The following is a 16,738-nucleotide window of genomic DNA, read 5'->3' as shown; positions in this document are numbered from 1 at the left end:
GCCATGATCAAGTGAGATAATTTAAGTGTGAACCTTTAAAATATCAAAGCACCATTTCTGAACACCAGTCCTACTTGGAGTAAAAGCCTTTAACTGAGAACCTTTTTTTTTTTTTTTTTTTTTTGAAACGGAGTCTCCCTCTGTTGCCCAGGCTGGAATGCAGTGGCTTGATCTCTGCTCACTGCAACCTCTGCCTCCCAGGTTCAAGCGATTCTCCTGCCTCAGCCTTCTGAGTAGCTGGGATTACAGGCACGTGCCACCATGCCGGGCTAATTTTTTTTTTATTATTATTTTTAGTAGAGATGGGGTTTCAGCATGTTGGTCAGGCTGGTCTCAAACTCCTGACCTCATGATCCGCCCACCTCGGCCTCCCAAAGTGCTGGGATTACAGGCATGAGCCACGGTGCCTGGCCGAGAACACCTTTTTTGAGACAGGGTCTTGATCTGTCGCCCAGGCTAGAGTGCAGTGGTGCAATCGTAACTCATTGCAACATCAACCTCCTAGGCTCAAGCAATCCTCCCACTTCAGCCTCCTGAGTAGCTGGAACTATAGATGTAGCACACCACACCTGGCTAATTTTTAAAATTTTGTGTAGAAACGAGGTCTCACTGTGTTGCCCAGGCTGGTCTCAAACTCCTGAGCTCAAGCAATCCTCCAGCTTTGGCCTCTAAAAGTCTTAGCATTATGGGTATGAGCCACTGTGCCTGGCCCTAAGTCTTAAATGAGAACATTTTGAATATTAAATGAGATTGCCTATGTGTGAATTATTTGAGAGTATATACAGTGATATATACTATCATTAATGAAAGGAAATTAATACAGTGTCATGGATACTTGAGCAGACCAGAGGCCGTCACAGTGTCCTCTCCCCTCACCTTCACCACGTCCATCCTCCTGGACCAGCCAGGACACATACGGCTGGAGCACCCCCGAGCTGTGGAGGCCATGGTGGCCTCAGCATACTCACTGTGCTCTGGGAGCTCTTAATCTCGGGCAAATGATGGCACCCAGGAAGTTTTCAAGGGCTAAGCAAGTGTTTAAAAGAAAATAATAAAAAACTCAGCTGTATGCTTGACTTTGTAACCTTTGAACCTTGAAAAATAATTTCAGCTATTTCCAAACTGTGTATAGTTATGACATGACACGTGCCATCAGTCACTCTTGTTCAACACCAACTAAGGAATGCACATCACAAACTTGTGATGTTGCCTGGGCTAGAGTGCAGTGGTGTAATCACAGTGGTGCAAACGGACAAAGTCAAGTCCCTGCCTAGTAAGAAAAGAAAAAAAAGGCATGTGAATCTTCGAACTATGAATCAAAATACAGAACCTAGGTTATAAGCTTCTGATGGTAACAAGTAGGTCTCTGCCTAAATTATATTGCAAAGTGACCAGTATCATGAGATGTGATCTAGAGCCACCTAATAATGAACTTAATTTCATGTTTGATGAGGATTACTCTGTGGTTGGGCACTGAAGTTAAAAGAATAGAGAGAATAAGGCTGTTCCGCTCCCCTACCCAGCAAAGGTTTTAGTCAGGAGGCAGGACCGCACTGGTTTTCAGAGCACAGGCTCTAAGTAAGGCTTCATCTGCTGAATCTCAGCTCTACCACTTCTTGGCTGTGGGAAGTGGGCACATTACTTCATTTGCCTATGACTCAGTTTCTCTTCTGTTATGTGAGGATACTGACATGGTCTTGGCTCTGTGTCTCCACCCAAATCTCATGTGGAATGGTAATCTCCAGTGTTGGGGGAGGGACCTGGTGGGAGGTGATTGGAACATGGGGGCAGATTTCCCTCTTGCTGTTCTTGTGACAGTGAATTCTCATGAGATCTGGTTGTTTAAAAGTATGTTTTAACTTCCCCCTTTGCTCTGTCTCTTCTGCTATCATGTGAAGACATGCTTACTTCCCCTTCACCCTTCCACTATGATTGTAAGTTTCCTGAGGCCTCCCAGCCATGCTTCCTGTACAGCCTGCAGAATTGTGAGTCAACCAAACCTCTTTCCTTCATAAATGACCCAGTCTCAGGTAGTTCTTTATAGCAGTGTGAGCATGGACTAATACAGGTACTAACAGGACTTGGTGCACAGTGTCACTGCAAAGGCTACTTGTGTTAATACTATAAGGCTTTAGAATAGTGCGTATACATGGCAAACACTAGACACAAGCTAGCTGTTAAGATATTATTTTCAATGTTGTCACCATCACCACCTCCTCCACCACCACATCTTCCTCCTCCTCCTCTACCATCATCCCCATCTCAATTACCTGTAGGACTGAGCCTAAATGACAGTATATTGTCTGATATGGAGAAGTCTGGGGACATGACAAAGAAAGTTCTCCTGGTCTTCAATGAAAGGGTCCCAGCTGGCTTAAAGATTCATTCATTCCCACAGGCTCTGCTCTTAACTGTCCCCAAGCCAAGGAAGCACAAAGCAGTTGACACTTGCTCAATCTTGTCTAGAAGACATTTTCTCCTCCTCACTTTATGAAGGAGGTATAACTTATTCAGAAAAGCAGCAAGATCAAGACATCTGCCCTTTTGGCTACTGAGATCCTAAGTTTTTGTAATTAGCTGTAGCTGGAACAGACAGCTACATCCAGAGGACTGAGAGAGTGTACTGCAGACCATAAAACGAGTGCTTTCTGAAAAACTCTATGCACCTTAAAATGTCTCAGCTAACACTCAGTGACCAAAAGCACTGGGCCACAGGGAGGCTTCCCAGAGCAGCCTGGGACAGTTGTCCCCACTCCCCACCGCACAGCTACCAACCTCATTGTAAGTGTCTGCATTTCATTGTTTCTGCTCAACTTTTCTGTGTTTAGAATAAGACTGAGAGGGACAAGTCCAGGAAAAAGAAAGGTCGTTTCACTGACAGAATTAAAACTGCAAGAATTACAGACTAAAATATAAAGTATGTTAAATTCAGAAGCTGTGGAAAGAAGGCAGGAAAGTTTGGACAGGAGAAAAATGGGACCCACAATTTAATATATATTTGTTAAAATCTTTGCTTGAAAAACAAACAAACTAAACATGGTCTACTCTTCTCCTGAAATAGGGGCTTGGATCTTACTAGCCAGGCCTGAAACAGTATCAGAACAAAAGTAGAGCATTTTTTCCCCCTAACCATCTACCAATAGCAACTATGGGAAATAGGACAGATAAGCCTGGCTATATTTGTGCTAGGGGAAGTGAAGTGAAGAATATGAGTCATCTTGCTATCTTTGAATATCAATGGGAACAGAAGTTCTTTTTGGATTGACCACGTCCCAGCAAAGAATGTTCTGGCATGCAGTTGGGCACTGAGGAAATCTGCTATGTTTGGACACACCATAGAGCATTTAACCACTGTGAGCCTTCACCAAGTCCACAGGAGGCCACACTGGCCGAATCCCTCACTCCAAACTGTTCTGGCTTTGATATGCCTTGTCTGTGCTCTGCTGGTCCAATAACATCTGGTGTTCAGTGAGCCCCCATGTCATCGCCTCACTGAGGCTCAGCCTTTGACGGGTCTCCAAAGAGCTCAGAATAGTTTTTAATGTCAGACAAGACAGAATGGCTTCTTGAGTTGAAAAGGGGAAGTGGGGAGCAGAGCACAGGGAACGGTGAAAGAAGGGGAGTGGCCAGGCCCACAGCTGTAATCCCATCAACTCAGGAGACCGAGGTGGGAGGACTGCTTGAGCCCAGGAGTTTGAGACCAGCTTGGGCAACATAGCAAAATCCTTTCTCAAAAAACAAAAGAAAAAAGAAAACAAGCAGGGAATTTGGTGACAAAAGTGATATGAAGGGAAGGAAAGGACAATTAGGTGGGGGAGGTGATGATGAGGCCCTCAAGCCATGCACACACTGATTCTACCTCATCTTATTTTGTCTTCCTAGCAATGGATGGATTGAGACTCCGTGGGCAGGTTACTCATTGTTCTAGAAATTTCTAGAGACCTCTAGTAGAGGAATAGAGAGGCGAACAATAAAAAAAATCCTATGTGGGACAAAATGGTACAAACTCAGAGGGCAATGACATTTCTGTTATGTAGTCTCAACTGATTCCATGATCAGCATTTCGCTCAAGCTTTGTTTTATGTTTTTCTAACATTAGGCTACAGTTCAGATTGCCCCTTTTCCAATTTTTAGCGGCACAAACATTCATTTCCATGGACAGACTAGAAGATTCTCAAAATTATCATTTCACAGGCAGAAAGTTTAATGTCTAAGTTTAGCATTTGTTGTTTTCCTGGAAGACTCAATATGACAAACTTCATATTTAATCTGATTTTCAAACGATTCATGCTATTGAATAAATAGTATATTATCATATAAATTCCTCCACAGAATTGCAACAAATCATTCTATAATTTAAGAACTACCAAACCACAAGTTTCCTTTACTTTTTCAAGCCATATAATTTGAACACTGAGTAAGAACCAAATCTTATACAGCGTTTGGAGGCAGAGTGAAGACAGGAAATAACTCCGGACTCAGACACAGAAGACCTTGCTTCTGGCTTCAGTACCACTGCGTAAGAGCCACACGGCACTAGACGAATCACATAATTACTTCTGGGCCTCAGTTTCCTCTTCCGTGAAACAGGAAGAGTGACATGTGCATGGCTCCTCTACTTGGCTGGTATGGCAGGCAAAAGCCCCTTAAAAATTCTAATGTCCCGGTAGCTAGAAGGTAGAAGAACTATTCCTTAGCTTTTGACTGTTGTTTGTCTCACCTACACAAAATCCAAAGTCTCCCAGTGTAACTCCGTAATCCTACAGCAGCAAAGGGATGCCATGTACCTTGTATGCACGGGCTCAGCAGCACCCCACTTCTGCAGGAAGGAGGGGTAGGGCGATCAGCCGATGCAAAGACGGGGATGTTTGCATGCTCTAAGTATCTCCTCTGCTCCGCTACACCACACAACTACCAGACTAGATAAGCAAACAACCCCCCAAACCTCACTCTGAAGAATGAAAAACATTTTCCAAGTAGACACATCTTCACCTAGGATTTATGCCAGAACACATCCTAGAAATGCAAGACACATCTAAACTATATGGGGTCAAATAACTCACCATGGAAAATTACCCACAATGAAACCAGGCTATCTACAAAATGCCAAAGACTTCTGGAAGTAGATGCCGACTAAGATCACATTTTCTAAGTGTTTTCTATTGCACGCCCTCATTTCTCCTCTTTTATCTGGATATCTACACGGAGCAGTGGGAGGGCAAAAAGATAAGGAGGGCTGTAAATGTCAGAGTCAAACTAGGAACCAGGAGCCTGGAAAACTCTGGTCGGGAGAGAGGAAATTAACCACTGAAAAGGCAAGGGCGCGGGCAAAGGTTTGGCAAGGGTGTAGACTTGTCCCCAAGGTGGAGTATCCGGAGAGAAGCCCAGAATGACTCACTTCGTTATGCTCCAAGCAGTAGATCATCAGCTCAGAAAGAATGAGCACGCCGGTCCTTCCCACCCCAGCACTACAGTGGACCACGATGGGTGGGTGCCGGTTCTTGGTGCCTTCCAGCATGCTGTTGGTATGGCGACGGACCGACTGGATCTCCTCCAAGTAGGCTGCAGGACAAAACGCAAATTCTGTCACCAAAGTCCTCCATGGCTTTGCATATAAGTTGGGGAGGGGGGAGCAGAAGAGAACTGATGGTGAATGTGTGTGTGTGTGTTTTTTTAAGTGACAATAATTTACAGTTCTTACAAGATACTAATTATTTGGCTGGTACCCAATGTATAGTCCTGGATCCAGAAAGGACCAGCTGGGAGTCAATTAGTTCATGGGAGAATTTGTTCTTTAAATTAAATAGTTCTTTTTTAAAAATTAAATTCTGTTTTCCCCTCTGCAAATCCCTAAGTCCCCCAAGCAGATGATTCTAGACATTACTTACAGCAATTCCTGCTATTAACAGACTGGGATCAGAACAACTGCTAAGTCCCCTTGAAATGCCCGCCTGTCAGAGCCAATTTCTGGTAGGGAGAGAGCATCCATCTGCCCCTTCTTCCTTCCCCTCACTGATGAGTGAATGTCAACTGAGGCTTGACTTCATTTTTGGATGTTAAAGTAGACTTTGGGGAGTCTGCTTTTCAGCATGGATTCCATGGGGCTATGTGAGTAGCCCAAGATGAACCCCCTTTCTGGAGGCAACATGTGTGTGAGGTGGAGGGGGTCATGATGCCCCCCATGCCTTCTAGCATCTGCTTGGCTCAGCAGGGCTGTGCAGGGAGGGGTGTGTTCATGACTCCGACTGGGCACAAAAGAAAAATCACAGGATTCCAAGCCTTAATGACTTTTTTCACAACCATGACAAAAGAGAAAAGTACAGAAGTGTAATCCTCAGACACTCCAAAAACCCCCAAAATTTAATTAATAATTTAGATTTTGTAGTAGCTCAGGAGAGAAACAGATTTAAAGGTTCTTGATACTCAGTGAACCTCATCCTAAAGCAAAAGTGTAAACCAGACTATAGGGGAAATGTTTACATTGTTGAAGAGAAAAAAGTAGGTTTGAACCATTCAAATAATTTCAAAGCACCTGTTTACAGACATATATAAATAACCTGCACTTTCCTTTATAAACTTATCTAATTACAAAATAATCTGAAGTAGTTTACCAAAAAAGTAAACTATTATTATCACTACTACTACTACTAGGATGATGATGACTAGTAATAGTTATTAGTACTAGTAAGAGCAGTGCTAGTAGTAGTTGTAATGTACCATGAGATAGGACAAAACAAAAAAGAAGGGCCGGGCGCGGTGGCTCATTCCTGTAATCCCAGCACTTTAGGACGCTGAGGCAGGCGGATCACCTGAGGTCAGGAGTTCGGGACCAGCCTGACCAAGATGATGAACTCCTGTCTCTACTAAAAATACAAAAATTAGCCAGACATGGTGGCATGCGTCTGTAATCCCAGCTAGCCCAGCTAGTACTCCTAGCTACTCGGAAGGCTGAGACAGGAGAATTGCTTAAAACTCGGAAGCGGAGGTTGCAGTGAGCCGAGATCCCGCCATTGCACCCCAGCCTGGGCAACAAGAGCAAAACTCCGTCTCAAAAAAAAAAAAAAACCAAAAAGGAGATAGTGAGGTGAACAGAGGGAGTAGTTACTATTAGGTACCAACACAAGCTAGATATTGTGTGTGGAATCTTCTTTACACTTTTTCTGCGAGGGGGAAAAGACGTTAGGCAACTGAGTATTCTGTCTGACCAAAGGCAATATTTACATATAAGAGACAAAGCTTTACTTGAGCTAAATTTAAGAAGAAAAATAAAAGGAATTTTGGGTAATACAGTAGATGCTACTTTCAAATAGAGCTTTTCATGTAATAGAGAGGTGGATTTAAAGGATGTTTCCTCTATCAGTCATATTAATAAAGTTCCTTACGCCGTAACTCAGTAAAGACTTCTGGAGGGCAGTAAACAATTTGGCTTAGGTACTCTGCATCCAGGTAACCTAATTTAAACATGGGCAAAAAAATCTTTTAAAACCTAGGAAAAACAGATTCAACATTTCTAATGCCCTGCGCAGAATACGTGTATTGAGTTTCCTAAAAGCATAACACATACATTTACATTCTTTAAAACTACTATGTATTTTTCAGTAATTTAGACAGGCTTTCCTTAATTGGTTCTGATTTAAAAGGCTATTCTTTAAAGTGCTTTATAAGCTCACTCTTTCATCAGAGCTATTAGACAGTCAACAAATTGATCTACTTATATTATTTCCCTTTTCTGCTTCTTGGAGAAAATTTTAATCAGTCAGTTAGCACATGATCAGCTGAAAGAAATACAATGAGCACTGTTAGGAGGAAGGGAAGTTCTGCAAAGGTCACTGCCCTTATTTCAAGCTACAGATAACAAGCCATTTGACCTCAGGCAAATCATGAATCCTCTCTGGATCTTACTCTAGATCCTCTGACTTCAATCATCTTTCTACTCTCTGCTTTCAGTGCCAAACCCCTCACGTACCATCGTCACTTTCACGGAAATGAAATGCTTGTATTGCTGGATAAGTACACATCAGAATATTTATTGGAACTTGTAAATCAGTATTTTTAGGTCTTGAGAACCTGTTCTCTCTCTCTCTCATTCCCTTTTTCTCCCATTCTAAATGAATACCAAAATAAAATCAAGGTTTTGACATTATCCAACATCTGGATGATGGTGGTCACAGGTCTTCCACTAGCTGAAGAGTCAACAACAGAGCAGGCGCAAGGCTACAGGGAGCATCTGGGGCTCCTTTCCAGTTGGGTGAGTAAGGAATGGGGTTTCCCGACAAGCACAGGACAGTTAGGCAAGCATGTGGAAAGAGAGAGAGCTGCAGCCACCACTGAAAAGCAGAGGAGGGTATCAGATCTCATCTTTGGACGATGATGACTGGCCTGTCTTTCCCATTAGGCTCTGAGTACCTTGAAAGTGAAGACTGAACTCTGTCATCTCTACATTCTCAGAGCCTGATCCAGTGCCTGACATGTAGTGGGTACATGGCCAATTTTGGGCCATTCAAATGAAAATACTGCACATAGTCTGGTGAATTAGTTTCTAATATAACCACATTCTAAAAATACACATACACAGAAATTAATTAATTAGCCATTGAGCAAATTTCAGTTTCGAAAGCTACAAGAGGGTTTCAATACTTCTTAGTGTCTTCATAAAAATATGAGAAAGTATGAGAAAGTACTGAGATTCACGACTGTAGGGAAATATAGGGCTTGTGAGATGCAAACCTTCATGAAAAAATATTTTAATGTTATTCATTTATTTATATTTATTTTTATTTATTTATTTATTTATTTATTTATGAGATGGAGTTTCGCTCGTTGCCCAGACTGGAGTGCAATGATGCAATCTCGGTTCACTGCAACCTCCGCCTCCCAGGTTCAAGCGATTTTCCTGCCTCAGCCTCCCCAGTAGCTGGGATTACAGACATGCGCCACCACACCTGGTTAATTTTGTATTTTTAGTAGAGATAGGGTTTCACCCTGTTGGCCACGCTGGTCTCAAACTCCCCACCTCAGGTGATCCACCCACCTCGGCCTCCCAAAGTGCTGGGATTACAGGTGTGAGCCACCACACCCAGCCTATTTTTAAATTTTATTTCTCCTTTTTGTTTTAATGTGCCAAAGTGGACACAACAATTTACCAGTTTAACCATTTTTAAGTACACAGTTCAGTGGCATTAAGCATATTCATAGTTGTGCAACCATCACCATCATCCATGTCTAGTACTTTTTCACTGTCCCAAACAGAAATACTGCACCTATCAAATGGTAATTCCTGGCTAGGCACGGTGGCTCACACCTGTAATCCCTGCAATCTGGGAGGCTGACACGGGCAGATCACTTGAGGCCAGGCGTTCAAGACTAGCCTGGCCAACACGGTGAAACCCCATCTCTACTAAAAATACAAAAATTAGGCAGACGTGGTGGCTGCGCCTGTAGTCCCAGCTACGTGGGAGGCTGAGGCAGGAGAATTGCTTGAACCTGGGAGGCAGAGGTTGCAGTGAGCTGAGATCGTGCCACTGCACTCTAGCCTGGATGACAGAGTGAGACTCCACCTCAAAAAATAAAAAGTGTGTAATTCCCGAATCCCCCTTTGCCGCAGCCCCGGTAACCTCTCACCTACTTTCTGCCTCTGACCTTGCCTATGCTAGGTACCTCATTCATATAAGTGGAATCATGCAATTTTCGTCCTTTTGTGACTGGATTATCTTCACTCAGCATCATTCCTCAAGGTTCGTCCTTGTTGTAGCATGTGTCAGAATAGTTACCGATTAAATGAGTAGCTAAAGGTCTGAATCAAGGTAGAGCCAATATGTTGATCACAGTCTTTCAGCTTATGCGTATGAAAGGCAAACAGAATAAGTGACATGTATTATTCTTCTCTGTTCTACATAATAAGAAAGGAACATATATTTCAATATTATAATACTTTTGCTACTTAAGAGAAAGCATCCTCTTTTTCCATTTCATCTCCAACGGCTGGATTATTGACACAGTAGGTAAAAGTCAGTCAGGTAGCAGACTGGGAAGACAGACACTTACATAAAAATCCTTGGACGTCCTCTGGACAGCCGTGATCTGGCCAGTCAGTATATTGTAAATGCCACACTGTCCTTTCTTGCCCAGACAAAAGGTGCTTGACCTTCAAGCCTGTGGTTGCATAGCAAACAGAATCTGTTCGAAACTTCGTGGTCACCTTGAACTTGCCATAGGTGGCTGAGCTGTGCTTGGAACCCAGTTTGGGCCAGTATCGGTGGCTTTTGGTTCGTCCGCCCTCCTAAATCACATATAAAGCAAAATTGGAACTAGGTCAAGGGAAGCTCTCATCCTTTTAATCCTAAGATGTGAAGACAGAAGAAAATGCAAAGAGCTTCTAAATCGCTAGTTCAGCAGCACTCTGCAGTGTCTCCACGGTACACGGTAAATCCTATACATGCTAGTTAAGACCAATAACACAATTTACAATGACAGTTACATCAATGGAAAATTTAAAAGATTCACAACGGAGGTGCAGTGGAATGTTAGAGAGAAGTGCAAGTGCAAAGCCTAGAAGCAGGAACAAGCTTGGTGCATTCAAGAAATGAAGGTCTTCGGGGTGACTGGAGTGTGACATGTGAGGGGGCAGGTGGTCGGACAGGAGACTGGAAAGGCCTCACAGTCCATGGTGGAAAGTTTGGATTTCACCCCAGGGGCAATGGGAAGTCATTCAAAGGTTTTAGACAAGTGGGGAAGGGGTTCCAGCAATTGCTGTAGGTCATGCTAGTCCTTTCGGATGTTCAGGCAGAGCTCTTTCTGTTACAGCACACTGACTACCGACACTGTCTTTATCTAGTGTTGATCTCACATTTGTTTCAGCCTGACCAATGCGTTGTGGTTCCATCTACAACTAGAACTGAGAACAGCTGGTTAAATCACCATTCTTTCTCCCTTGATTTTATAATATTTTCTGAGAATATGTACTCTCAACCATTTACACAAGGTCTATGTTTCAGTTTTGCAGTTTTAAAATCCCTGGAGAAGGGGCGGAGTGTGGAGGAGGCGGTAGCTGAGGAGATTCAGGGCAAGGAGTAGGTAGGTGGTGAGAGAGAAGGAGCACTGAACACACAGAGCTGCAGTGGTGACAGGTTCTGGGAACCCTGACGGCTGTTTAGAGGAACATTAGAGTTCCTCTTGTAAAGCCCACTTATAAAGCAACACATCTTTGGGGAATATATAAATTACCTTGCCTGGCTTCATTTGGTTTAACTGAGTCTCCTTAAGTTGGAAGCACACGTTCCTCTTTTATTTACCAATCCTGTGAAAGCAGATTTACCTCGAATTTACATTTCTGCTGAGTGTCTAAATCAGTTATGGATTTTAAAAGGCTGTAAGTCCCCAGCTGTCCCACAGATCACTAGATGCTACTTTGTCTTGGCAAGGCTGGCCCCTTGTCACTCCGGTCTCACCTCCAATGCCACTTCCTCGGAGGGTCCTTGGCCATGCCCTGATCTCAAGTAGTCCCCAGTCACTCTCTTTCTTAACCCTTTTTCCATTTTTAAAAATTTTCTCCCTTGAATTTATGCTCCTATTAATAATGTTTTCATTTCCAGCCTTCCAGCAAGTGTGTGACATGATACAGAGTCTGGAGCTCAGGGTTGCACATCGTGAAGCTACCCTTTAGTAGGAGTCCCCTAGTGTGAATGACAGTTTTGCGGCTGAAACCCACACAAAGAGGAGGAGGGATGAGGCAGGAAGACCTGTACTCACCCAGACCCGCTCTGGACTATAGTTTTCCATTTTTGCCATGGCACTTACTGCTAACTGCACTTATTTTATTTGTTCACTTTTGAATGTCCCTCCCACTAGGACATAAGCTCTATGGGGACAGGGATGGTGCCTGTCTCGTTTATTACCATGTACTCCTGAAGTTAGCACAGATGGTATGCTGTATTTAGGTGAATGAATGCCTTGCAATGGTGTGCTCTGATAAGGTGATAAATCTATTCTAGAAGCTTTAAGGAGGATTCATTCTCTTTGTGGGAAGGTCAAACAGCTCAGCCCAGGGAAGTACAACTGGCTTTAAAGAGCCTGATGTCCCTTTCATTATTTTCTTCTAATGGACTGTGCTGAAAAGCCAATGCTCAAAACAGTCAAGGAAGAAAAATATGACTTTTTCCTTCCCAGTTTTCTTTGTTCCTGACCCCTTTAACGTAGCTAGGAAAGGCCATTGCAATACCACGGATATTGGTAAACACAGACGAAACTAGTCCCTTGAATGATTTCAAAACATAAACTGGAATTTAATGAAAGAAATAAAAGAAGGCGGTTAAAGAAATTTTGAGAATGTGACAAGAGAAGAAACACAACACTTCTCCCTGCAAAGACAGCAACACTGACTGGATTGACTGGCAGTGTAGGCTGGTTTTTTATAACATCACATAGAGTTCTCTAGTTACAGCAGAAAAACTATGTTTGGCTTGGCAAAAGAAGAAAAAGATATTTTTTCTTCCACCAAAGAACAGAGGCCTCTCCAGGAACAACAGCTTCTGGTCTCTTTTCAGCTGATAAGCATGGTGGCATGCAGAGCTGGGTGCCTGGAGTTGGGCATCTATGTCGATTTGCCCAGAGCAGCCTGAGACTCCCAAATTCCAGTGGAAAGATCACTGTTTTTGTTTGGTACACAAAGTCAACGGGTTGAACTAAAGTCTGGTCATTTTTGGTTTTCTGTTGTTTTATTTTCAGTTTAGTGCATTACAATCCAAGGAAAAGAGTTAAAAGCAAGAAGAAAATGGGAGGAGGAAAAGCTACAACAATCAATTATCTCCAGGGGAAAAATATCTATCTGGAAGTAAGAAAACAGATGTATACCAAAGAGAAAAGCATTTGCAGAGAAACAGCACTGCAGGAAGAAGGTAGGGTAGCAAAGTTGCCAGCACAAAGCCCATCTTCTGGCCACCCTTTCCCTGGGGAAAAGGACGTGGAGTAGGCCATTCTCCTTACCTCCTCTGCGGTGACCATGGCAATGACATTCACTCCTTGCTCCCACACCATCTGCCAGAAGTCGTGGCACGTGTGTGGCAGGGGCCCCTGGGTGGCTATGTAGTGCCATTCTGCCCCGCCAACCACCACCTAAAAACCAAGAAAAGTATCGGTAAATAAACTCCAAGTCCAGGACAACATTACCTGCTCATCACCTGTCCATCTGTATCCACCTTAAAACCTTGGATCTATTTTTGGGGCCAAATGAGTTAGTTCAATTAACAAAATCCCTGAGACTACAGAGGCTACTCTAGTAACACATTCTCACATGAAAATACTTTCTGCCACTCAAGCCTATTAAAACATTTACCTAATCCTGGTTTTTGAGACTGAGTCTTGCTCTGTTGCCCAGGCAGGAGTGCAGTGGCATGATCTTGGCTCACTGAATCCTATGTCTCCCAGGTTCAAGCAATTCTCCCGTCTCAGACTCCCAAGGAGCTGGGGCTACAGGCACCGACCATCATGCCCAGCTAATTTTTGTATTTTTCTAGAGATGGAGTTTCACCATGTTGGCCAGGCTGGTCTTGAACTCCTGACTTCAGGTGATCCGCCCATCTCAGCCTCCCAAAGTGCTGGGATTACAGGTCTGAGCCATTGCGCCTGGCCTTTACCTGATCTTTGTTTGTAACTCACAGTATATGCAAACTAGTGTCTATTAAAAACCATACACATACACACACATATATATGCATACATATGAACATGTGTAACTTAGGATTTGTTACAGAAATAATAGTTATGCTTACTATGTGCAATGTACTCTGACACTTTCCATTCTTTTCTCTTGTCTATTTCATTGAAACACACACAGACACACACACACACACACACACACACACACACCTGGTCATGACCACTAAACTGATTTCACATTCTACCACTGTGTTGTAATCCAGTTGAAAAACAGTGCTTCATGGTATCCAATTAAACAATTTAAAAAAAAAAAAAAAGGCCATGAAACAACATCCCTTTTGGAGCACTATCTTTCTCCTGTGGATCTGAGATGAAGTGTATCATAAACGTCTGCTGTCACTGCTGCTCTGTGGTGCCATGCACGGCAGAGATGCTACGCATGCTCTTGTCAACAGCACATAATATTTTATCAATAACTTCACCTTGGTAGTACCATGGCATCCAACTGAACTACAGTCATGACATGACTTTGGATAATAAAATTATTATCCCTGCGGCTCAGGGTGATCAGGGGAAGATAATTCTACAGCTATAAATACTAGCTGCAGAGAACCATAAATAAGAAGTTGTACCCAAAGTGTTAAAGGTCATGCCGTCAAGGTGAAATGGTGGCCTTTGGAGGAATTCTTTCTATTCTCCCTTCCAGCTCTGTGCCTTGATATTGCAAAGGCAGGCCCCTTCTACATCTATGCAATGCAGATCTCTGGAGAGTTCAAAAAGCAATGAAGTCATCATTGTTTGAAACTTCTTTCCCTCATTTATTTGATAAAACTGTATGCTAACTTGATTCAAACAAAAACAATGTAAGTTATTGTCTCATTACACAAGACATGTTTAGGTCAAAGCTGGCAAGAAAAATCCATTTTCCAAATACTGGTGGGAGATAACATTCATATATTTGCTGGCTAGGAGTTTGGTTTATCCGTGGAATTGTGATTTTAAACATTAGCCTCTCTGGCACCCAACGTATAGGAAACATAAATACTTCCAGAGAATGCTGCTGCTGCCTGGGGCCTTTCAGCATATTCCAAGTATTGACAGGAGGGTATTAAAAACTGCATTAAAAACACAACAAGCAGTGCTACTGAGGTAGATTTCACAGATGTGATTCCACCTCTGGAGCAAATAAATCTCTGTTCTGTGTTAACGGCTGCTTGGAACCCAGGGGGGAAAACATTGGCAAAACATACACCTCTATTCCAAAACACAGGGACAAGTTCTTGCAAGCTCCATGGGTCTATTAAATGCACCCATGTCTAACCCGGATCCACAGGATGAAATGTGGGCCACAGAGAATACCAAGGAAGGGAATGCTTCTCCGTTAACAATGCCCGATGGGCACAGTTTATACAAAGTGACAGCTTTTTTCAGAGAGCAGATGGAAAATAGTGGAAGAGATCTGGCCAAAAGAAGAAGATAATATAATATTGCTATGTAAGATCTTCATAGACACTCTATCAAGAAGCAGCTGTGTGATCTGCATCCTTGTTTGAATACATTATGTTGGTCATTTTTTCATAATCTAAACTAAGCCCATGAAACCCACCACTGACAGTTTATTTAAGAGTTTCCTAGAGTTCATTTTTTACTTCTCACTCTCAAAAATCCAAGTAAAAATTAGTAATATGATCTATGATAGTTACTCTTTTATATTTCTTTTGACAGTACTTTCTAATTATTAAAAACTATGGTTATCTGTGTATATTAATAAAAATACTATATACCCAACCATGCTATACTTTTTACATTCTGTATCAAAACTAGTTATAATTGACACACAAACTAGATACCTAACTAGCCTTTAGAGGCTCAATAAAACCTGTTAATAATTCTGCTATAGTTGAAATGTCCAATGAGGAAAGCAAATAATTCTAGACAAGGCTGAAAACAGGTTTCTAAGGCTATTGATCACAGTGGACTATTAATTGAACCTTGTATTATTTAACAACATCCTATAACAATGGCTTTAACATTAATAGATGAACAAATCTCCCACTTCAGAGTTCAGAGCAAATGGTGACATTCTAAATAAGTGTCCTCTGTTAACAGGGACTCTGAGGAAGGTAAGCTATTTAAGAAACATTTAACTACATGTACACATGTATCCATAACTCAACTGCAGAAGTGCTAAACTATGTAATACTGACATACAAAGGTTTAAAGTATTTGAAATAATAACAAAAACTTACTAACACAAATTCATTGACTAATGCGGCACATCTTTCAAGATTCAATATTAACCACACTTTTAGAGCGCAGGTGAAAATTACTCCACTCTTCTAAATACCATGCAATAATAGGACTTGTGCTTTTATAAAATGCATAACCCGCAGTATTATAAGGGAGAAACAACAGTTTCTGTTGTTATTGAACATAACACCTTAATGTCAGTAACTCAATACCTGTAACTTCCAAAGTCTCCATCTCTGCTAATTACAAACCAAAAAGGATAATCTTCAGTTTTTCCTGTGAGTATAGACAGAGTTACAGCCCACAGAGAGAAGGAAAAGTTAAGGCCTCTGTCATGACTGAGCTTCAGAAATCCCTGACCCGAGGTTCTTCCTGAGGCTGCTAGACTTCCTTCTCTCTGCAGTGATAGCCATATGCCTTTCCACCTGACTAAGAAAAGCACAGGAGTTCAAAAACAATCCCTGAGGGTCTGGGGACAAGCCAAAAGGTACAGCTGCAGCCCACACATTTTCTTCTCCCCGCATTTTTACCTTTAACCCAGCCATCTTTAACAAACCTTCTAACAGGCTTGCCTTCCTACCTTGATGTGGGAGGCGTTAATATATCCCGTGTTATTTTCTTTGGTTGGTATCAGCTCTACTCGATTCTCCTCATAGGGGACAACTTCACGGATTCGGCTGCGCTCGGCATTTTCTGGCAGAGCTGCTGTGCTGAAAATGCCATTCGCCTTTTTCTTTGGAATTTGCTCATATTCTGTGAACACCATTCCCTCTTCTAGTTTCTTCTTCAGGGTTCTGAACTGCAACAGAAATTGATCTTCAGCTCTCTAAATTAT

General features: G+C 42.4%; 1 protein-coding gene across 2 annotated transcripts in view; it reads right to left on the bottom strand.

The window, feature by feature from the left end:
- PTPN14 (protein tyrosine phosphatase non-receptor type 14) overlaps positions 1–16,738 on the bottom strand; it is a 205,382-nt gene that overhangs the window by 10,353 nt on the left and 178,291 nt on the right. For both annotated transcript variants that reach the window (XM_007988457.3, XM_007988458.3), the window contains 4 exons: positions 16,484–16,702; positions 12,982–13,110; positions 10,045–10,279; positions 5,399–5,562 (listed from right to left, as the gene is read on the bottom strand). In XM_007988457.3, the coding sequence (XP_007986648.2) occupies positions 5,399–5,562; positions 10,045–10,279; positions 12,982–13,110; positions 16,484–16,702 (747 nt within the window). The remainder of the gene's footprint in view (positions 1–5,398; positions 5,563–10,044; positions 10,280–12,981; positions 13,111–16,483; positions 16,703–16,738) is intronic.

Source organism: Chlorocebus sabaeus, chromosome 25 (assembly GCF_047675955.1).
Source record: "Chlorocebus sabaeus isolate Y175 chromosome 25, mChlSab1.0.hap1, whole genome shotgun sequence".
NCBI classification, from domain to species: Eukaryota; Metazoa; Chordata; class Mammalia; order Primates; family Cercopithecidae; genus Chlorocebus; species Chlorocebus sabaeus.
This window is presented reverse-complemented; position numbering and strand designations above follow the sequence as displayed.